Genomic DNA, 24,951 nt, shown 5'->3' with positions numbered 1-24,951 from the left:
GTTGCTCCCTTTAAATGATCACAAAAGTCTGAATATAAAATGATCTTCCTCACCGGTTGGCTGAGTTCCCAGCGATTGCGTATGTGTATGACGGACTGCACGATGCTGTCGCAGTCGTTGTGGATGAAGCTCAGCGGGCCGCTCTCGTTGGCTATAGTCAGCGTGAACTGGTTGTCGTCAACCAAACAGACCTGCGACAAAAAATTATGGAGACTCAAAAACTGGGAGCGCACTATCAAACAAAAAAAATTAACTACTCGTTTTTTTTTTTTTCCATACACATATTTCCATACCATAGAAATATAATTACAAAAATACACTTTAGAAAAATACATCTTAAAATTAAGCTATAACATGAATTGGAAAAATTGCCCACAAAGACTACAGCGTCTGAGCGTGGGCCATTCCTTTTTTCAACAACAACAACAACAACAAACCATCACGCCGTTTCCCCGTAGGGGTAGGCAGAGAGGATAGAACGCCATAACACTCTATCTTGGCATACAGACCTCGCTTCCTCTACATTCATACATCTTCTTATGCACGCACGCCGATTATTCCTACATTTGACATGTCCATCTTCAAGTATTTGATGGACTTGATCGTGCCATGTCTTTCTCGGTCTTCCTCGTTTTCTGCATCCATCAACATTTGCATCGTAGATCTTTTTAGCCGTTCTTTCGTTGTCCATTCGCTCTACATGTTCAAACCAACGCAGCACCCCTTTCTTAATTCTGTCAATAATGCATGTCTCAGCCTTACACACTTCACGGATCTCGACATTTGTGCAACTATCATACATCGTTTTACCACACATTCGCCTGAGGGATCGCATTTCGACAGCATTCAACCTACTTTCATCATTATTTTTCCAATTCCATACTTCGCTCCCATACATTAGAGTTGGAACTAGAACTCCGTTGTGAACTGCTAGTTTAGCCTCCTGCGATAAACATTTGTTTGCCAAAGTAGATTTTAGTGCACCGTTCACCCTGTTCCCGGCACTCACCCTCCTTTCAATATCTTTATCGGCCTTTCCGTCCCTAGTAAACATACTTCCCAGGTACACAAATTCTTCTACCTGATTCAGAATATCTCCGTTCACGCTGATCTCACATTTAGTTATATTTTCATCCCTTTCAAAAACCATCACTTTCGATTTATCAACATTCATAAGCAAATCGCTTTTCTTGCATACCTCGTAGACTTTTGTTACTAAGAATTGAAGGTCTTCTTTGCTGCTAGCAAGAAGCACGGCATCATCCGCATACAGAAGACAGTTAACAGTTATACCATTAATTTTTGCTCCCATTCTTTAATTATTAAAAAGTTTGTAGCACATATATATGGTACGACATGACCATGAAAAGAAAAGAAAAGAATAGAAAAATTAAAGAAAACCCAAATTAACATATGCTGAAATTACGAAAATATGATTTATTTGCAGTATGCGTTTTTTTTTTTTAAGAATGTGTTTATTTGCTCCTTCCATGATAATCCAAGACCTCAAACCTACTTTAAATTATACCAGTGATTTAATGTTTTGTAGTTCCTCGGTTAGAAGATTGAAGGATCTCGGACCAACGTGCGAGGAGTGCCTCTGTGCGAACTTACCTCTGCATCCTGGAACTGACAGTACACTATCAGATCTATTACTAATACGATTTAAATTATTACTTAACAATTCCCTATTTGAGTAAACATATTTCAGGCACTGAAATAAATATAATTGTCTTAAACTAAGGAGTCCACTCTTTACATATAATTTATTACTAGGACATAGTCTATGTTTTTTTGTAAATTATTTTAATTATATTTTTCTATGCGATTTCTATTGAGCGACTATGCGCGTCCAAGACTCCTCCCCACCCTATTATACCATATGTAGATCATAAAATTTTATATGAATCCATTAAAACCGTTTAAGAATGCATCAGCTTTTGACGCGAAAGTACCAAAATTTTTCTATTTGGAACACTACACCCATAATTAATAAATTACAACCGTGCTGCTAAAAGTGAACTATCATTTATTGATAAATACATAATATTTCAAATATCTGCCTTCCAATAACATACAAAATGATCAATCAAATCGCTCATACGCGCGTTTGTGTAATATTCATGTAAAAAAGTGAATTAAACAGGAATGTTGGGTCTCATAAAACGAAATAATACGGACCAAAATGGACACCGAGTCGTTGGAACAATAGACGGAATCTCCCAGTAACTACACATGTGCGTTTCCAGAAATTATCAAGTTGCCAGTGCCCCAGTGGGCCACATGGCGACGGCATCTACCTACTGTCTACAAAAGCTTCTCTTCGGACATCTATCTCCCTTTGTTAACCATGGAGTTGAAACAGTTTTTTGTTTATTTAGTTTTTTATTGCTTACTTCTTGGCATGAACACTTGACAAACTTACTACTATGCTCTATTTTTTTGTAAATTTATTGATATCATTTTGACTTTGCTGTTATTCCACTGTAGTCGAAAGATCGTCATCGATGGCCTTCCAGGACGGCGTGTGTCGCAGGTTTAAAGTAGAGGCAACTTGGGTTTAGGTTCTTGTGAGGCATGCGCAGCACGTGTCCGAGCCACGTCCACCACCGCATCCTCGAGACATTTGCTATAGGAGGCGGCTGCGTCCCCGCTCGGACTTCAATGTTAGTTATAAAATCAAACCACCTTATACCTAATATTCTCCCCAATCAAGATTCTTATGAGACACCTATTCTCAAAACTCAGTATTTTGCTGTTTAGGGCCCTAGTGAGGTGCCACGATTCGCATCCGTAGAGGAGAATAGGTGTTATGCAGGCGTTATATAGGCGGCATTTGGTTTTCACTGAGTAAATACCCGAAAACTGCCATTTTCTGTAACAAAAATATTCTCCCAGGTATTTGAAACTCTCGACCCTTTCGATGACTTGGTTGGACAGAGTCAGGGGATTTTGGGCATCGAGGCATGAAGTGTTACACAATACATGGGTTTTTGCAATGCTGATTTTTAAAAAAACCCATGCAGGCGGAGTGAGTACCTATTTAGAAAAATAATCTAGCATCTAGTAATATATAATTACCTCTTCTATCTCCGAGGCGTAGTAAACATCGTTGAGCAGAACAGAATGAGCCAGAACTTTGGTTTTTTCCGAGGAAGTTATTTGAATCGCCGTTGGACCGACCTGAAAACAAATTAATTAAATAATTTAACAAAATAAACAGAATATTTTGTTTGCATTGGGTTTTTTAATTTTAGGAACATTTACTGAGAAAAAAGAAAGGAAATCTTTGTAAGAGTCACCCAATGATGCATGATCACTTAATTTTATCCGCTGATCAAGTAATTTTGGTTAACTTAATTTTATGCAACTGATACGTACTGCGGTGGAAAATGGACAGTCAAGACATAGTCGATTATTGTAATGGTATCTACGCAGGTCTACCAATGAATAATATGACTCGCCTACAGTCTGTATTGAATGCCGCAGCGAGACTTATTTTCTAAGTTCAGTCGTATCACTTCACTACTTCGGGAATCACACTGGCTACATTTTCCACAGAGGGTGGAAGACAAACTCTGTTGGCTTATGTATAAGTCACTGCACAACTCCGCTCCGGAATATCTAAGGGAAGTCTGCATTCCAAATGAACTAGCTGACAGACGTCTTACGTTTAGATCAGCTACATCTACGTCGAAAGGAAAAGTTATTATACCTCTACGCAAACAGCGCACTAAATACGGCAAACGCGCATCTGCGGTCGCAGGCCCTACGGCACAGAATGCTCTCCCAGCAGAGGACCTACGCCGTGAGAGTGAAGTGATGTTTCGGAAGAAACTTAAAACCCGCTTGTTCTCTAAATCATTTGAATAAATCCTTAGTATGTGGTGGCAAAGTACATTGTTCTTCTTTAAAAAAAGTTAAAATTAAATATATATCTTTATATAATCACTTTGTACAGCGCCCTTGAGGTATTATATTACGAAAATGGGGCTATATACGTTATCCATAATAATAATAATACTTGGCATTATCCGATAGTACAGTATATTTGGAAGACGAGGAGTCATCGGAAGTAGAATTTTATCCAATGATAATTAGCGTAGTAAGTCCGCTGCATACTAGAATACTGTTCCATAATTTGGGGCTCTTCTGAATCCAACCACATCCTTGAAATAGAGAAGGTTCAAGAGTGATTTTAGCAATACTTATACCTTAAAGAAAATAATAATTATCCATTCTTGTATGCTGAATACGGCTTCTGCGGATAATGTGGATCGGTTTTTCTGTACATATCGGAAGTTTAGCAGCTATCTGCTTTCTAATCATTAACATCTAACTTATATTTACAGTCTGCATTGTTATGCATAGTTGTGCTGTTACACATAAAGTAATACAGACTACAATTGTCAAAAAAATAAATAAATAATGATTGATCATTATCAATGAAACTTCCTCACCTTAATGGCCACCTTGGTGTCTTTGTGAGAGAGTTTGAGGGCGTTGTTGAAGACCTTCAAGTCCTCGTCCAAGGAGAGGGTGGCTCCCGGTAGTTTCTGCTGATCGGTCTCGATAATGTCGTTCAGCTTATCCTTGTTGTCGATAAATACCAACTTCCTATTGCCCTGGTGACAGACAAATAAAAAATTGACCAATACAAATATAATTGAGTTTCTTTGGCGACGTATCTTGGTGGACCTGCATTTTAATTCTGATAAGAGATTCGGCATATCAAATAGGGTAAGAACTTTCTTTATTTTTATTAATTTATTCATTTTCTTTAACTTTATAAACAATAATTAATAATAAAAATAATGTGACCTAACTGGGGTTACCCGTGCCGAGGACACTTAACAATATACTTTTTTCATATTTTTACATGTGAGAATATACAAAGAAATAACAAAATGTTCAGACAGTTTTATACACTACGTATTTATGTTTATATTTAATTTATGTATCGGATTATGACAAAGAATATTGAGGGAACATTTGTAGCTTTCGAAAGAAGAATCCTCAGAGTTTTCTACGGCCCTGTGAGAGAAAACAACCATTGGCGCCGTCGCTACAATAGAGAGCTTTACGATATAATCAACTCCATCAAGGTGGGACGCTCGAGGTGGGCTGGCCATATAATTAGAATGGACAACGAAAACCCCATAAAACGTCCAACTCTCTTTGTGCCACAAGGACGACGGAGACCAGGAAGGCCCAAAATGCGATGGATGGACTGCATCAGCGCAGATATGACAATGTTGGAAGTGAGGAACTGGAGAGGAAGGACAGCAGACCGGCAAGAGTGGAGGAGACTCCTGGATTCAGCCGAGGCCCACCCGGGGCTGTCGAGCTTATGTTGTTGTTGTTGTTAATTTATGTATACCTATATTATTTATATTATAAAACGCACAATAAAAAAACAAAAACATAACATAAACTATACATTTGTGGAGCAGGTGATTCAATATTGGTTTGGGCGAATGAGACAATCCATTTTACTTCTACCAAGCTCCACTATCCATTTTTTTATAGCCTTTTTGAACATTTTGTAGTTACTAATTGTTTTAATGGACAGTGGAAGTAAGTATTTAAATAGTATTTGCACACTTCTCTACACTCCTCTCACTCATACATATACTCACTTATGCACACTCGCCGATTATTCCGACTTTTGACATAACATACTTTAGCTAATATAACTGCGTAAGTCGGTTTTTGCAAGATGATGAAAAATCTCCCTATTTTATCAAAAACTCAACTAAATTTCGACATTAGATGTTTCAAAATAAAAAAGTCAAATTCCTCTTCAATTTGCAAAAAAGCAGCGGAAAGACAAAGAGTTGGCGGTTTTGAAATGTAGTGCTGGAGGCCCAGGCTTCAAATCTCGTGGACAGCTAGGCGTACAAACGAATCCATTCGTCGGGGGTTGAGCCTTGACGGTTTAACTCTTCAATTCTTTGGACAAGTCACGCACGGCGATGAGGATAGCCTGGAGTGACTGGTTGTGGTCGGTGGCGTGGAGGGAAAAAAAAGGAAGATGAAGATCCCCTGAACGATAGACTGATAAGGTCAGAACAGCGGCAGGCACCTTAGTAGTTGGAGCGCAGTCAAGGGAGAGTCGGGGAAGAATTGTCGGTGCGGCCACAAGGGCTCACGATCCTCAGTCATGAGGACAACTAAGAAGAGAGAAAAATAACAAAAATGGCTTAAGCGGCGTAGTAAGCTAAGCGGCAATATCCATCTTCAAGTATTTGTTGAATTTGGTCATTCCATGTCTTCCTCGGTCTTCCTCGTTTTCTGTATCCATTAACATTCTCACTGTAAATCTTTTTAACCATTCTTTCACCGCCCATTTGCTCTACATTTCCAAGCCAAAGTAGAACTATAGTCCTTAAAATTTAGCTTGATTAAAATGACAGCTGTCAAACCAATGTCACTAGTGATGGGGAATTATTGATCACTGATCATGTACCGATCAAATCGATTTTATCAGTTTTTTCGTGCAAACATGAGACTCTTGATAATTGATATAAAAACGCAAAAACAAACTTATTATAGTGGGTTTAAGACAATTATTTACTAAAAAATAAGTCATTCAATACTTTTTTTTCATTAATAGAAACAAAAACAAATTATTTTTTATTCACATTTAAATTTATTTCAACAGAGAGGGAAAACATTTTTGAAGAGGGAATATGGAAGTCTAGGCATTTACAGGGCTTATGACCTGTCATTGGCTGGTTTAAGTGGCCACTTTACACACTGTGTAACATTCACCATTCTGTCTATGTTTGAACATCCACATTTCCTCAACTCTTCCATCTGTTGACTTTTGTGAAGTAAAAGAGCTGAAACCTTTATCACGTGGGTGAGATTCATCCGGCTGAACCAAATCACCTTGTTTTCAGGCGTATTTTTTATTCGATCGATTAACGTTGATCAATTTGTCTCATCTCTAACATTTTTGCAAAATGACGTAGCCTTGTAAGAACCTCCTTAATAATTAGGTTAATTTTAGTTTTAAAGCTGATTTCATATAATTATGTTGACTTATATGTCAAGCATTGTAGAGGTTACTGCAAAGTTATGTCCTCACTTTTGCTGACAACTGTCATTCTAATCAAGCTATATTTTAAGGACTACAGTCTTGTTTCTTGATTTTGTCGACCATGCTTATCTCGGCCTCACACAATGCACGAATCTCGACATTTGTGCACCCATCATACATAGTTTTACCACACAAAGATTGCGCATCAATAGCATTTAGCTAAGTGGTGTTCTATCCTCTCATAATAGTTTATTTGTTTGTTCGCTTAAACATGTTTGTGTATTAAAAACTAACCTTGATGGGAGCCAGCATCCTGTCGTGGAATTTGGTATATTCCCGAACCCAACTGTTACAATTGTAAATGTAACACGCGTGGATGTTCACGTACGCCACTTCCGGAAGGACGTAGAACCACTTCTGGAGAAATTCCGTCCTGGAAAACAGAATTGAATTAGAATCAATTTTAAAGTGCTGAATGTACTCGCTAATTTTAGTGAATATTAATAATAATGGTTTGTATTTATATATATAATTCCTCTGTACGTGTGATGTCACTAAAATGCTTCTAAACGGCTCAACCGATTTACGTGCGGTTTTCAGAGAAATATAGATCTTAGCGCTGTGCGTGTTCGTAGATATTATAATCTTCAATCTAATATGGAAAAAATAGGTAAGGAGCATATATATTTTATTCATCGATCTACCAAGGTTGCATTCGAGGAGAATGCATTTACAAAAATGGAAAGATGTTGCTTTTTTGTTTACAAAAAAAAAAATTGTTTTTGAATGTTTACAAACAGCATTTGTTTTTTGTGGATCTAAATTAGATTCTTTCCCTAAATTCTTTACACTTCCTACTCATTTATTTATTTTTACTGGATTTTTGGTAATGCTAAAATAATATCAAATTCAATACATTAAAAAAAATCGTATTCCTACATAAGCACACCCTTCTGTTGGTGAGAAGACCGGAGTTTTACGTTTGCGAAAAGAATGCCATATTTGAAATAATATTTATTTTATGTTTTGGAATTCAACCATAAACAAGTACCTACTTAAATTCAATATTTGAATATGAACAGTTTTGGAATTTAATCATAAACAAGTACCTAGGTACCTTTATATCAATAAAAAGTATTTTTCCAAGACAAGCCAACGTTCGGGCAGGACAACGTCTGTCGGGTCAGCTAGTTAAGATTAAAAATTGAAATTGAAATTATTTTACCAAAATAACAAAATATTCAAGACATTATATTAGAACAACATATTAAACCAGGAACCCTCGAGCAATGGTTCGATACTTTTAAAATATAATGGTCTCCAATAGTGAGAGTATGTGCCTCTTAAACATAGTTTTAATGATGTGAAAGGTGTCCATCTCCCAAGTGATAATGTTCAGCTGCCCGAATGCTCTTCCAATTCGCATAATGTTAAATATTTCTAATCTACAAAAACATAGAACTAATATTGACTCCTGAGGAATGTTGCGTCTCATAAAATGAAATAATACAGACCAAAATGGACACCAAGTCGTTGGAACAATAGGCATAATCCCCCAGTCTACACACGTGCGTTTCCAGAAATTCTCCAGCAGCCTAGTGCAGTAGACGATATCTACCTACTGTCTACAAAAGATTCTCTTCGGACATCTATCTCCCTTTGTTAACCATGGAGTTGACAGTGCTTTATTTATTTAGTTTTTTATTGCTTAGTTCTTGGCATGAACACTTGACAAACTTACTACTATGCTCTATTTTTTATAAATTTATTGATATCAATCTAACTTTGCTAGAATTCCACTCGTCCATGCGCTTTGTAGCTGCACGATGATTGGTTATCTAGTTTTCATATACCAACTTAAAAATACCTAAATTTTATAAATGGGGTCTAGAATTCCAATCGTCTATGCGCTTAGTAGCTGCAAGACGTGTTGTAATCTTACTCTTTTTTATTATTCATATTATTTTTATTTTTTTTTAGTATCATTAATACACTAAATTTATTTGTCAATTTTTAAAATGTGTAAATGGGGGCTAAATTTCTAACTGTCTATGCGCTCTGTAGCTGCAAGATGTCCTGTAATCTAGCTCCTATCTGTTATAATTTTTTATTGTTCTTAATTGAAAACGAGGCACTAGAATCCCAACCGTCCATGCGCTCTGTAGCTGCAAGACGTACTGGGATATTTATTAATTGTACAGCGCCCTTAAGGTGATTTTCACAAAAATGGCGCTATATAAATTATCCAACTATATATATATATCCATATATATGTTCGGCATACTAAATGGTATAATCGATGTTCCATCATTACTGGGACAAGTTAAATTCCATATTCCGACTCGTAGGTTGAGATACAATGAAGTAATGTTCATCGATTAACTATGGCCTTAATTCTCCAATGACTCGTCTTTGTCGTATTGTTAACTCGAGACAAGATCATCTGGAGTGTTTTTGGTTCAAGTTTACAGCGATTTAAACGAGCTCTAAATAAATAGTCCAGATCTTGTCTCGATGTCCCTCATGTTTGTCGATGCTTCTTTTCTTTTTTAAAATGTTTTTAACTATTCTTATATTGTAATATAAATACCATATAAATTAAATAGATGGACGAAGTCCGATAATAATAAATGAAAGACCCCATGACCCATCCTCTAATTTGACTCCCGGTAGTGTGGGTGTGTAGTGCTTATAAGACAAGAATATAGATTTTTTACCTGAAGCGATTATCGGAGCACGTATGAGTGAAGTCCACGACCAGCTCAAAGGGCGCGTGGCAGAACGGCTTCAGCGTCAGGATCACGTGGTAGATGAGGAGGTCCCCATTAGTCTCTCCGATCCTGTCAAGAACAACATCAGGTCTTAGGATAAAGGAAAATCTAGGGCTGAATAGTAAAGGTATTTTGATCACGATTGTATCCAAAATACTGATTACTTCGCACAGATATCAAATTGCTGACAGCCAGGGAAACAGAAGATGATCTCGATTCCCCACTCGGAAGTAAAGAGAACACTGGACATTTACTATATAAACAGTAGCAATCTTAGATACCAGAAGTTTTATATAGTTTTAAGTTAATCAGTCAGCATTATTTTTATTCTTAGTGGTGGGGGTCAAAGCTATGCAAGCTCCTGACATCACCGCAACCTGTGAAGATCTATCGTGACGGGTCTCCGTGAATAGTTCTCGCCTTCCAAGCCCGGGTCTATAAAGAGCCTGGTTACTGTGTGGAAGGCGAGAGTTTACATTTTGCTGAATCTCCCTCTCCAAGCCCAGATCCGTAAGGAAATTTTATTTATATGGTATCACTTTTTTTAGTATGTCACCACAAAATTTCAACTGTCATCTACATCGCGGCAAAATTGTTTCACACTTTTATGATAACTGTTTAAACTATCTTCTTTTCACATTATGTTTATAAGATCAAATAATATTTCTATTGCCACATTTTTAAACTTTCTGCATCCTAATTTATTGATGTAAAGACTTTATTCTTCCTAAACATGCGTCAACTGCATGTCAAAATTAGACACTTAAACAAAAAGGTCAATTACACTGCACCTACTTTGAATTTAGTTTGAGACAATTTGCACATTTTTTTATTTACCTCGATTTTATTCTCCATTCACGCGGCGGTGCGCGGCTCGTTGTCTTTTCACAGATTGAATGAGTTTTGAAAAAAATTCAACGTAAAACCGGGGTTATGAAAAACGTAAAAAATGTTAATTGGGGGGAATATTTGAATGAGAATGTGTGGAAAAAAAATGGGACCTAAACATTAAGGCTTAAAAAGCAGAAAAACGTAAAATTGAGGAATGTAAAAACGAGGTTTTACTGTATATGGAAGTAGAAACATCCCTTTTCTTCGGTCACTTTAACTGGGGTAGGAGCTCCCTGCTTCTAAAAAGTGTTAAATTAAATATTTACTGAAGAATGATGTTACGTTGCTTACTTGTATCTCCTGGCGATGTAGTAGAACACCGGATAGCCCTGCTTGGAGGTGCCGGCCTGGTAGAAGATGTTCAGGCTCTTGATGCTCTTGAACTCCTCCTTCTCGTGCATGTTGTGCTTCACCATGATCTCCTCGAAGTTAGTGGAGGACATGTCGATGGAGGACCAGCGGGCGTACGAGGAGAACAGCAGGCTGGAACGCAAAAGTATTTTTATTTATTAATTCATTCACGAACACGGTGGAACTTCTACTACTACCACCATGTAGGCAGAGAGAATGGACCACCACACACGTCTATTCTGGCATACATTTCTACATCATCTTCTACCACATTCATACATCTCATCATACATTCCCTTCGGTTCTACCGGCTTTTAACATGACCAAACATAAGATTTTGGTTTATCTCATCATGCCTCGCCTTCCTCGGTCGTCCTCGTCTCACTTGTTTTACCATTCATTCTACATGACCAAACCATCTCAAAGACGCTTTCTTAATCTTATCAATTATACCTGACTCAGACTTACACTTTTGCCAGATTTCGTCATGCGTAACCCTGTCATACATTGAATTCCCACATATTCGTCTAAGAGATCACATTTCAACCGCATTCACTCGGCTTTTATCCTTCCTCTGCCAGTTCCATGTTTCACTTCCATACATAAGTGTCGGGACTAAAACTCTGTTGTGCACTGCCAGTTTAACTTTGATTGACATATTTTTATTAGCAATTACTGGGCTTAGTACGCCGCGCCATTCATTTTGTTGGCCGCATTCACTCTCCTTTCAACATCTTTTTTTACTCTTCCATCTCTTGAAAACATGCTTTCCAGATACACAAATTCTTCTACTTGTTTGAGACATTCGTTGTTTACATTTATTATGCAGTCAGTAACCTCACTTCCCCTTTCAAATACCATCACTTTTGACTTACTTTTGTTCATCACCAATTCGCTCTCCAGGCATACATCATACATTCTAGAAACTCCCTAGGAATTTCTATTCGAGAGCATTCACTCATAAAAGAGCTCTGTGTTGGTTTGGACATGTAGAGCAAATGGACAGCGAAAAAAAGGCGAAAAGGATTTACAGGATGTGAATGTTGATGCATGCAAAAAACGAGGAGACCGAGAAAGACACGGCATGATCAAACTCAACAAATACTTGAAGATAGACATGTCAAAAGCCAGAATAATCGGTGTGCGTGCATGAGATGTATAGATGTAGAGGATTTTGTTTTGTTATAATTATTAATTTGTCAACATACTGCGAGTCGACTGGCTTGTGTTCCGGCGGCCCGAGGTAGGCCAGCAGAGTGGCCATCTTGTCAAACGGCCGCCTGCCAACGGCCTTGTGGTCGCGGCTTGAGGAGAGATAGTCGCCGATCCTTTCCTGGAAATAAATGAGTATATATTAGTACACTAACTAGAGAAGAACGCACACCACTGTGGTTTAGAACCCAATACGTCCGCATTAAGGTCTGAGAGGTTGTAAGGACAGTTAAGGTTTTTGCACACGATTGTACCTACTGTTGGTATTAGGACAATTAGGTTTTTGTGAGGGATCAATGGTGTTATGACAAAAGGGGAATTTTGTGTGGGGTTTGATAGGGTTATGTTATTTATTTATTTATTTAACACTTTATATACATATACAATTTATATACACCGCAAGACAAAAAAAAATACGAGTTTACCTGCTACCGCGCCCCTTGACTTTACTGAACCCTTTTTCTAAGAAATCCTTTATCGATACCTCTTTCTTTTGTTTAATAAATTAAGGACACTATGTGTCACCTTTCTACAATATTTACATTTTAAAATGTCTCAACAGTCTTGTTTTACCCGCGTTTGAGTGAACATAACACAACAATCATGGAAAGTGCAAAGCAAATGTCGATTGCGATAAAATCCAAAATAATCACATTGTCGCAAGAAAACATATCTAATTGTGAAATATCTCGTCGAGTTGGGTATTCAGAAGGTGCAGTGAGGTTTTTATTAAAAAAAATCCAAGAAACTGGATCCATAGAACGGAAAAAAGGAAGCGGACGGGGGCGCGTGACATCTGCCCGAGATGATCGCTTAATAAAAAAAATTGTTATGCGCGATCGATTTTTAACGGCACCTGAAATACACGCAGAGGTGCAGTCTACCAGCACATCAACATTTTCAGTAAAAACAGTGTCCAGGCGGCTGTCGGAGCATGGTTTCCAAGCACGGAGTCCCGCAAAGAAACCATTACTCACGGACAAAATGAAGAAGGCTAGACTGGATTGGGCGAAAGAGCACCAGAATTGGACCTTGGAGGATTGGCAAAATGTTGTTTTCTCTGATGAATCAAAATTCAACCTTTTTGGTCCAGACGGCAGAAAGATAGTTCGACGAAAACGTGGGGAAAGATATCATCCGTCGTGCGTCACTCGAACCGTTAAACATTCACCCTACGTGATGATTTGGGGGTGCATGACAGCATACGGTTTAGGACCTCTAAATTTTGTACAGGGTACGATGAATGCCATTCAGTACAAAAAAGTGTTAAAAAAACATATTATTCCAACAATCGAGGACATTACGCAGTATACCGCGGACCCAATTTTTCAGGACGATTCTGCGCCGTGCCATAGAGCCCGCACTGTGAGTACAAATATATATATTTTTAAATGCATTTTGTGACCACATGATAAATAATTTATTGTTTTTTTATAGATCAATGAATTCAAGGAGAAAATTGGCTTAAAATCGTTGACGTGGCCCGGGAATAGCCCTGATTTGAACCCGATAGAAAATTTATGGGCGATTATGAAAAAAAAAGTCGGGAAAAAAAAATCAAAAAACATTGAGGAATTAAAAAAAAACTTAATTCAAGTTTGGGAAGAAGAAATAACATCAGAAATTTTAGATTCGCTTTACGCTTCTCTAAATAATAGAATTTTACATGTTATAAAAAATAAAGGTGAATTCACTAAGTACTAAATATTTTTAAATGTTATAAATATGTTTAAATGTAAAATACTTTAATTTAAAATAAAGCGATAAGAACCTACTTCTTAAATATGAATTAAAAAATAACATGTCTTTTATTATTCCATCACAAACACTCGACCATAAATGAACCGTTATGGGTCTCTAAGGTTCGGGTAATCTGATACCTGATATATAATGGCAATTTCTAAGTACAATTCATGAGTAAGATTTTTTATTTTAACCTTGAAATAACGAGTAGTCATCACATATGTCAAACAATATAAAAAAAACTAATTAAATATCAAGAATAATTCATTATATGTCAATTTTAGTTTTTTTTGAGAACTCGTAAATTTATTTGTCTTGCGGTGTACATATAAGGGCGGGCATATTGCCTTAAGGTAATTTCTTCCTACCTACCCAAACCGTTCAGTTTGAGAAAATTACAGGTACATGGACATATTGAATCTTACAATTTTATACAAAATTAAAAACAAAGATTAAGAAAATAAAAATACATAAAAAATTAACACTATACTATGAAGAGAGGAGAGGGGAAGGAAAGAAGAAGGATAAAGGAACAATTTAAATATTTAGATAGTGACATTTCAATCTTGACGTAAATGTAAATAAAGAAAGGGCATCTCTAACATTAGAAGGTAGATTATTCCACAATCGAGAGGCTACTACTGTGAAAGAGGAGGCAGGAAAATTAGAGCGATGAAAAGGTATTAAAAGGTTTCTCTCATTACTAGAACGAAGAGTTAGTCCGTGTTTATTTATTTTACCTATAGACCAAATTTCATAAACAGTAAACACATTTTACCTATTTGGCTTGATCCACTCATCGATCCGTGCGCAACCCACCTCCACTATCCATTTCTTATGGATAATGGAAGTAGATTGTACACTTTAACCGAGTAGTAGGCCAATCCTCTTTGACTGAAGGTTGTATTTATTTTTTTATTTTACCTATTTGGCTTGATCCATCCAATATTGTAAGAGCCCTCTGGGTGTTTATTTATAAATAAATGTGCATTTTGTGACTGTACTGAAGCGAGGAGTACAATAAAAGGTAATAAAATTTTTGTGTTTTGTTAATTTTGCGATTTGATTGTACGGAATTTTTATTTTTTCTTTTACAGGACTTCGACTCACATGTTTTATATGTGTATGATTCATATCATTAATTGTAGTGCTTCCACACTTATAGATTACGCAGACAGGGTATAGTCTAAGCTTATGACCGAATTGCACAGTTTAGACCCGCGCTGTGCCAGCGGGTACCCTGCAAGACATCGGACCCGGAAAATATTACATTTTTGGTAAAACAGCTTTAAAAAATTGATAGCAAATATGTAAAACTAAAAATAAAACAAATATGTATGAACGCTTGCCGGAAAGAGGTGTCCGCTTTCACTGTAACATAATTAGTCCATGTCTGGGTGAATTAAGACTACAGGTTCTGTGTGTGAAAAAGTCGAAGAATTCTAGATGGATTTTTGTAAAAACCCTCATTAGTTCTACGGTGCCTGTTTGGAAGAGTAGTTCTGCCTTAAGTTTTTGGATGGAATTTCAATATTGATTAAGTGCGGAAGTTGAATTATTACGGGATAATAATTACCTGATGACTCCAAAGCAGGCGATGCAGTGAGAGAACATTGGCGTCACTGATGAAGGACAGGGAGTGTGTTGTCTGGTCGACCGATTCACAGTCCGAAGCCACTTGGATAAAGAACCTGCCAAACAAAATACCAATCATTTCATCTAGGTTCAACGGGCGCTTGCAATGCCAGGTGCCAGGCCCACCAACACAGCAACGCAACACGCCGATGTTCCTTGTAGTTTAATACACAAAATAAAAGCCAAGTGATACATAAATCCACAAATTTTGAACATTAATCGATTTCATCGCTTGCTGGCTCAACTGGCAAAGCTTTTAAAATATATGTCCAATCCTAGTCTAATAATAAAGGTAATTAAATTATTGCCAATCTTGGACAATCAAGGACAATTGCTGACCTCAATCTAATGCACTACTTAGTGATATGCACCATAAAAAATCTAGGAGTACAAATGGATGAACATCTCTGCTGGCGAGCTCATACAAATGAATTAAGCCGCAAAATATTTTTCAGTCTACACTCACTTAGAAGGTTGCAAACATTCTTACCCATTAATACTAAATGCACCCTTGTACAAGCATTACTACTACCCATTCTAGATTACGCTGATGTTTCCATGACTGATTTAATCTGTGAGCAACTCGATAAACTTGAACGACTTCAGAATACATGCATAAGGTACATTTTTGGTCTTAGGAAATATGACCACATTTCTGACTATCGTAGGCAACTGAAATGGCTCAAAATTAGACAGCGGAGAGACTATCACTCCCTATCACTTCTGTTCAATGTACTTCATAGTCTTAACGCTCCTATATACCTGCGTGAAAAATTTGTACACTTATCAGTTCATGGTTTACATCTTCGTTCTAATTCTCAAGGCACTCTCTTAATACCCATACACAATTCCTCTTTCTTCTCTAACTCATATAGTGTCCATGCGGCTCCACTGTGGAATCATCTCCCATCCACCATCAAAGATGTTACTACATTATCTCTGTTTAAATCACGTCTGAAGAAACATCTCCTTTCTCTTCCTTAATCTCTCCTCCTTTCCTTTTTCCTCTTTCCTCTTTTTTCCTTTTTTCCCATCGAGTAATAGTTTTGATTTAAGGTAATTTATAAACAAATACGTTTATTTTTATTTTTATAGATCTTTAACTTTTTAATCTTTTTTTTCTATTGAATATGTTCTGTAACTTGAATTATGAAAAACAAAACTTTTATTTTATTGGTTGGTTGGAAGAAATTGCCATTTGGCAATAAGCCCGCCAATGTACAAAAAGTTAAATAAAGAAATAATAGATTGGCCAAAATTACTGTCTCTGATTTTTCGTGTATCCGCAAGGACCACCAGACTCCGACACATGTTCCAGTGTGAGTACAACAGGACCAACTTCACCCACCATTCTCCCCTCCCCTAGTGAGCATCCACAGAACAGCTGTGCAAAATGCAGAATGCTATGCGACATCCCATCGGTGATAGGTAATAAAGAACTCACACGAGAGGTAGTATCGTACATGGTCAATATAGTGCAGGCATTTAGTAAAATAAACCAAAGCAGGGAACAAAATGCCGAACACTCCTCTAGTGGAACGGCAGGCCTGTTGACTGCTGCCAACAGGCCGGCTTCTCCTGAAGAGTTTAAGGTGGATTCCTCTCCACATGAGCAAATGCTGAGAAGTTCCTAATTGGCCCACATTAGTATATTCTTCCTGATCCCAAGAGTTTAGATAAATTTAAAGATATTTAATTGCAGAAAAATCCACTTTTTGAAATATAAACCTTGTATATTATAAGCAAGGTATGGCAACTCCCATATAAAAAATATAAAAAATCCAAAGAACGGCTAATAATTATGCTGAGCTGTTGGACTTCTGGCTGGCTCCACACCACTCCTGCTGCTGTTAAATTAGCTATCCTATCCATCCAATGGCCATCCCCTCAATTCTCCCCCTTTTTCTCCCCGTGTTTCTCTATTCATCTTTACTTTATTTCCTTTTTCTTTTCTTTTTTAGAATGAATAATAATGCTAAGTGTAAAAGTTATGATTTTATTTTTGTTATTTTCTGTAATACTTTTAACTGTCTATTGTAAGAGCCCTCTGGGCGATCATTAAATAAATAAATAAATTAGCATCAGGCCGCACTTCGCCCTTAGACACGATGCCCATCTCCTGCGGGGACACGCCGCAAAACACCGACGACAAGAAGGGTGGCTTACCTCCGTCCGATCTCAAAGTGCGCCTTGAGGAAGTCGTTGAAGGGCAGCATGTGCTGCTCCTTGGAGAACTCCACGTGGTTGGCGATGTTCTGCAGGATCTTGGACATCAGCATCAGCCCGCGCTTCACTGGCGCGGGCACCTGCTTCGACACGATGCCCATCTCTTGCGGAGACACTGCCAGACACACCAGCAACAATTAGCGGGGAAAATCGAATAGCGGAGGCATTCGACAGCGTGTACAACTGTATGGCTCACCCGGACACCAACTGACCTATTATCGTCTCGAGGACAATGCAGAATACAAGTCATACATCTCCTGTGCGTAAACATCCAAATTACTGATGGTTTTATCTTAAGCATATTACTCGTATACCTGTTATATCTTTTGGTGCATAATCAGAAAGCCTATAATCACAGGATTAAGAATAGTCTAGAAGCCGCATGCGCGCATCAGACAGAAGGCGACTAAACTACTCATAAATGAGTGGGTTTATGTTTTGACACATTAGTTTCTTTGTAGACATCGCTCAGTACGCAACTCCTGAATTGAATTCAACTGTGTTTGATTATGTCCAAATGCTTGCAGACTGGCTGGATTTCCTCCCTGGGGAGTTGTTCATATTTAAATTTATTTCAACAGAGTATATTCCCTTCTCAAAAATGTTTTCCCTCTCTGATGAAATAAGTTTAAACATGAACAACTCCCTAGGGAGGAAATCCAGCCAGTCTGCAAGCATTTGGACATAATCAAACATTGTTGAATTACTACCTGGTAAAAGAAGAAGTATAAAAATTGGAATTGTTTTCAAGCGTCGCCTAGTAGGTGATTTGGTTCAGCCGGATGAATCTCACCCACGTGATAAAGGTTTAGCTCTTTTACTTCACAAAAGTCAACAGATGGAAGAGTTGAGGAAATGTGGATGTTCAAACATGGGCAGAATGGTGAATGTTATACAGTAAGTGGCCATTTAAACCAGCCAATGACAGGTCATAAGCCCTGCAAATGCCTAGACTTCCATATTCCCTTCTCAAAAATGTTTTTTCTCTCTGTTGAAATAAATTGAAATATGAATTCAACTGTGGCGTGTTGTGTCGTTTTAAAGTGTAGAAATGCTGCTGGGATAAAAAAGAAACAGAATGGGGTCACATTTTATGTGTAAGTAGCAAATGCATTACACATATCTACGCTTTAAAATGACATAGCTTTAGTATGACGTCATAGTTGAAGATAAAAGACTCCCGACCGACTACAAAGGTACACTACCGATACCCCCACCATCAAGTTTTGATATAAGTACATCAGTTTAGACGGGTCTAGAACCCCCCGATACATTTATCTACGCATTAAAAGTGTCAAAAATTTTGTTTCATCGAATAATTTTTCCTTTAATTATGATTTATTAAAATTTTTAATCGTTTTGAGGTTGGCACTTTTTTTCTTAAAAGCCTATTAAAGATATGAGAGAAGTAAGTAAAGTCGAATTAAATTCCGACAAATTTGTCAGTTTAATAAGACGAACGCCTAGATGCGAAAATAATGTTGCTAGGTTCTGTCCTATTAACATATAAGAGTATCTAGGCGTTAGAATATTTTTTTCATCTGTTTTACTATCTTTCTGAGAGAACGTATCGAGAGTCGGCCTTGTAATCGCTCAGTAGATAAATGCAGACGATCGTTAAGCATATTGTTTTGGCAATGGCAAGTTATATTTAAGCCAGCTCTTTTTGTTTGAATTTGGATTTGTTGGAGTTTATAATCGCTTTGAAGTGGGCACTTTCGATCACAGAAGCCTATTTAAAATATAAATGAGAACTATTTTAAATGTTATTGACGTAAGGAACACGGAATAATTGTTTGCGGTCATTCATTGGCTTGTTTCGATCATATGACAAGTAGGTAGGACATAACGAGGTAAGATACAGAAGTTAAGTATGCCGTCTCGATATATACAGGTGAAGATAGCGTTCATAATCGAGGCACTGGTGCGAAGGGACTTAGATTGCAAAATAATCATTTACCTATGGCCGGATTGATGAATCGCAGGAAGAGAACAGTGCCGACGGCGCCGATACTCGTCTGCGGAAACTGGGCGAACCTCTTGCTCAGTACCTAGAATCAAAAGTATTCATCATGGAGGCTAGAGTTTATTTTTTTATTTTTTTTATTTGGAAAACCGACAGTTCTCCATACAAATTTACAGTAAACAAACAGATATAGTGTATAAACTCAGAACCAATAACAGATTTCCACAAAGTTAGTAAAGAAAATATCATACATATTATATAATTACACATAAAAATGTTATTTTCATGTATATATTTTTTAATAATCAAAGAAAAAACGTTTTTTGTAAAGAACTGTAAGTTATTGTAAATTGGGCGGGATTAGGACAAGGATGCATGGAGAGAGGATAAGGAGGGGAAGGGAGATGTACATATTTATTATTGCAATGTCTACTAAGTTACATAATGCATTTTTAGTGTCAATTTTAAATCTGACAATGTTGGTGTAGTCTATGTCTTTAAATTTTGTATTGTACACTGAAAAAATCATAGGAAAAAAAGCATTTTTAACATACGATGTTTAACTTATTGGTACATGAAACAGGTGGTACCGTCTACAAATCCTGGCTGGCACATGTATTGTTATTAAACTAAGTAATTCTGCACAGTCAACTATTACTGTCATAATTTTGTGAAGCAATAGTCGGTCCGCACACACTCTGCGCATCGTAGAGAGGTGATTCCACGGTAGGCGGAAGCAGCGAGAGTTGATACATAAGAAATATCAATTTAGTATTTTAGGTACTTTATAAATTTGTTCTGAATATTTAGTAATATATATAGTTCTTAGAGTGTGTTTGAAGAGGAGTCTAAAGAATCTTCTAGAATCGGTGCCATACCTGATATAAACAGTGGCACATGCTGCGTAGCTGTGGAGGGAATTTCTCCGCAGAGTTGATGATGGCGTCAAACACCTTCTGCGTGAGAGCAATCAAGTTCTGCCGGTTCTCTTCGATGTCTTCCGAAGGGTCCAATCTACAACAGAAACCAGTAAATTTCTAAAAGAAACAATTAAACAATTATACAATGTAATGGATAGATTAAAAGAGGCGAGATTTGAAACAAATGGTTATTTATTTATTTATTTAAACATTACACACATACATTCAATATGTACATATTATAAAAAATAAAAAAATACATGAAAGAGACTCATGTCAAAGTAGTAGGAGAATCCTGCTCCGGAAAACCCCTTCGGATACATGGAACAGATAAACATCCAGAGCGATGTTGTTCAGCACAGCGATAGCCCTTCCAACAGGCAGGTGGCAGGGTGCTCCTGCGTATCGGAATATGAAACAATCTATGCTGACGCTGTCTTAAGAACAGGAACATACATACCAATGCCCATTATGTTAGGATTATAGACCATACCGCGCAACAATCGACTTGTTACTACGAGTGCCCCTTGTAAGAGATATATTAACTCAATTCGATCATCTTCTGTTTGCTTGCTTTGCTTCTACCAGCTGAGACAAATTAAATGCATACGCAAAAATTTGCCGGTTGATGCCGCCAGTCAATTAATAAATGCGTTTGTAGTGTCTAGAGTCGATTATTGTAATGGTATCTATGCAGGTCTACCAATGAACAAAATGACTCGCCTACAATCTGTATTGAATGCCGCAGGGAGACTTATTTTCGAAATCTCTAAGTACAGTCATATCACTCCACTACTTCGGTAACTACACTGGCTACGTTTTCCACAGAGGGTTGAATACAAACTCTGTTGGCTTATGTATAAGTCACTGCACAACTCTGCTCCGGAATATCTAAGGGAACTATGCATTCCAGATGAACTAGCTGACAGGCGTCTCACGTTTAGATCAGCTACGTCTACGGCGAGAGGAAAAGTTATTACACCCCTACGCAAACAGCGCACTAAATTTAGTGAACGCGCATTTGCGGTCGCAGGCCCTATGGCATGGAATGCTCTCCAGCAGAGGTGCGAGGCTGTGAAAGTGAAGTGATGTTTCGGAAAAAACTTAAAACCCACTTGTTCTCTAAATCATTTGAATAAATCCGTAGCACGTGACAACAAAATAAATTGTTTCTATTAAATTACAAATTTAAAAGCTTCAATTAAATTAATTTAACAATAGAATCACTATGTAAAGCGCCCTTGAGGTATTTTATTACGAAAATGGCGCTATATAAGTTATCCATAATAATAATAATAATAATAATCTATTTGTGAGCTCATCACTGAAAGCTCTATCCTCGCCAATTCCACCTCAACTCGGGAACAATTTTCCTCTTCAGCCAGAGTGATTTCAGACTGGAATCATTTACTAAACACGATTGTTCGTTGGCCACCAATTTAAGGGGTCCCTCACCTGTTGGTGCAATGTCCCTTTTTCAGCTTTCAGAGACAACAGCCGGAGGCGCGATGCAGAAGTCTGGGCGAGGGCCTATGCGAGATCGGATCGGTGATACTTCATAAAGAACTCACACGAGAGGTAGTATCTCACATGGTCAAATTAGAGCAGGCCACTACTTAACCCAGCCAATGACAGGTCATAAGCCCTGTAAACGCTCGAATATCCATAATCCTGAATTTGAAAAAGTTCTACCTCATCTCTGTAGGGATATAAATAAAAATATAAACCTTTTCTATGTACATCTAGAGAAATGAATGTCAGTTTACCGGGCCGGATCCACCTCGAAGGAGATTCGATGACCACCGTCCTCATCAGCCTGCTCCAGCAGCGGGCTGACCATCGGGTCCAGCAAGGCCTGAAGATACGAGGCTCCGTAGATCTTGAAGCAGAAGGCCATAATCTTGGAGCCGAGCGAGTTTCCGCGGAAGAGAGTCTGCATACAATCCGATACCTGCGAAGAATCATATTTATTGTCGATATTTTCAATTCCATCCCTACAGGCTGCAAATCATCCAGCAGTTTAAAGAAGATTATTACATACGGAGGGAAAACTATGCCAGAGTAATTTTAAAAGGATTTTGTACCCGGGAAAGTTTGGACAGAATTTTTTTGTGAGGAGTGGCATTTTTACATTATCCAGCAGTTTAAAGAAGATTATTACATACGGAGGGAAAACTATGCCAGAGTGATATTAAAAGGATTTTATACCCGGGCAAGTTTGGGCAGCATTTTTTTGTGAGGAGTGACATTTTCACATTATCCAGCAGTTTAAAGAAGATTATTACATACGGAGGGAAAACTATGCCAGAGTAATTTTAAAAGGATTTTGTACCCGGGAAAGTTTGGACAGAATTTTTTTGTGAGGAGTGGCATTTTTACATTATCCAGCAGTTTAAAGAAGATTATTACATACGGAGGGAAAACTATGCCAGAGTGATATTAAAAGGATTTTATACCCGGGCAAGTTTGGGCAGCATTTTTTTGTGAGGAGTGACATTTTCACATTATCCAGCAGTTTAAAGAAGATTATTACATACGGAGGGAAAACTATGCCAGAGTAATTTTAAAAGGATTTTGTACCCGGGAAAGTTTGGACAGAATTTTTTTGTGAGGAGTGGCATTTTTACATTATCCAGCAGTTTAAAGAAGATTATTACATACGGAGGGAAAACTATGCCAGAGTGATATTAAAAGGATTTTATACCCGGGCAAGTTTGGGCAGCATTTTTTTGTGAGGAGTGGTTTAAAACAATGAAAGACAACCCCTACAATACATCACATACAAATAATATAATCACTAGATCCGGGAGAATTTTACCTCCACTTCCCTGTAGAACATGTTCCAGAGCAGTGGCGACAGCAGGTGCTTGGCGTCAAACAGAGTGACGAAGACCCTGGCCAGTTCGTCCATCTGCGAGGTGGTCACCACGTTGGCTAGCGCCATGGCTATTGGCAACTCGCCCTTGTCGGAAATCATGGTCACCAGCTGAACGAGCTGCTCGAACCTGAAACACGACAAACGCAAAGAAAGTTCAGAAGACCACATTTAATTAGTTCTTCGTAGTGATAATTATGGCAACTGTCCGTCTAAATTATATTTAACCGGTCGATTGCCCGAGCGTAGATTTTAGCTGTCAATTTCGGTACCCGTTGAGTGCCGGAGAGTAGATATGCGCTTTGAAATCTTCACACGGAATCAGCTTTATAATCCTTGCTTTTATTTATTATATGATAAATAATCATAATTTCAATTAAAATTCTGGATTAAAAGTTCTTCATGTTGAAGTTCTCACAATATAAAATTGCTATTAAGAAATAGATAGCGGAGGTGGGTTGCGCACGGATCGATGAGTGGATCAAGCCAAATAGGTAAAATGTGTGTACTGTTTATGAAATTTGTTCTATTGGTCTATATAAATTAGTTATGTTTTTTATGATTATTTTAGATTTTTTATGTTTAATATGTTAATGATAATTAGGTTAATTGGATTAATTACGTTTTTTTTTATTGTTATTATTGTGTTAACTTTGTTAAACAACTAATTTAAAGCATGTTTCACATTTTGTAAAATGTTTCCCTCGGCACGGGACACCCCAGTGAGGGAACATTATTCTGTGTAAAAAAAAGAATAAACACAATGTAAAAGTATAAATAAATAAAATAAATAATTAAATAAAATAAATAAAATAAATGAAATAAATAAAATAAATAAAATAAATAAAATAAATAAAATAAATAAAATAAATAAAATAAATAAAATAAATAAAATAAATAAAATAAATAAAATAAATAAAATAAATAAAATAAATAAAATAAATAAAATAAATAAAATAAATAAAATAAATAAAATAAATAAAATAAATAAAATAAATAAAATAAATAAAATAAATAAAATAAATAAAATAAATAAAATAAATAAAATAAATAAAATAAATAAAATAAATAAAATAAATAAAATAAATAAAATAAATAAAATAAATAAAATAAATAAAATAAATAAAATAAATAAAATGGAATAAAATGAAATAAATGAAATAAATGAAATATATGAAATAAATGAAATAAATGAAATAAATGAAATAAATGAAATAAATGAAATAAATGAAATAAATAAAATAAATAAAATAAATAAAATAAATAAAATAAATAAAATAAATAAAATAAATAAAATAAATAAAATAAATAAAATA

The 24,951-nt window shown here is 36.8% G+C and overlaps 1 protein-coding gene across 1 annotated transcript in view; it reads right to left on the bottom strand.

Annotated features, from left to right (window-relative positions):
- Nucleotides 1-24,951, bottom strand: part of Nf1 (neurofibromin 1) — a 107,026-nt gene that overhangs the window by 41,875 nt on the left and 40,200 nt on the right. The window contains exons 26-38 of the mRNA XM_088232051.1: nucleotides 23,579-23,765; nucleotides 22,527-22,711; nucleotides 20,719-20,854; nucleotides 19,835-19,925; nucleotides 17,815-17,989; nucleotides 15,590-15,704; nucleotides 12,267-12,391; nucleotides 10,999-11,190; nucleotides 9,763-9,885; nucleotides 7,340-7,478; nucleotides 4,461-4,625; nucleotides 3,082-3,183; nucleotides 54-191 (exon numbers count right to left, since the gene is read on the bottom strand). Of these exons, the coding sequence (XP_088088177.1) occupies nucleotides 54-191; nucleotides 3,082-3,183; nucleotides 4,461-4,625; nucleotides 7,340-7,478; nucleotides 9,763-9,885; nucleotides 10,999-11,190; nucleotides 12,267-12,391; nucleotides 15,590-15,704; nucleotides 17,815-17,989; nucleotides 19,835-19,925; nucleotides 20,719-20,854; nucleotides 22,527-22,711; nucleotides 23,579-23,765 (1,873 nt within the window). The remainder of the gene's footprint in view (nucleotides 1-53; nucleotides 192-3,081; nucleotides 3,184-4,460; nucleotides 4,626-7,339; nucleotides 7,479-9,762; nucleotides 9,886-10,998; nucleotides 11,191-12,266; nucleotides 12,392-15,589; nucleotides 15,705-17,814; nucleotides 17,990-19,834; nucleotides 19,926-20,718; nucleotides 20,855-22,526; nucleotides 22,712-23,578; nucleotides 23,766-24,951) is intronic.

The sequence above is a fragment of the Micrasema longulum genome, unplaced genomic scaffold (genome assembly GCF_059751315.1).
Source record: "Micrasema longulum isolate JH-2025_06_02 unplaced genomic scaffold, ASM5975131v1 h1tg000941l, whole genome shotgun sequence".
Taxonomy (NCBI): domain Eukaryota; kingdom Metazoa; phylum Arthropoda; class Insecta; order Trichoptera; family Brachycentridae; genus Micrasema; species Micrasema longulum.
Note: the sequence above shows the minus strand (reverse complement) of the source record. Positions and strands in the feature narration are given on the sequence as shown.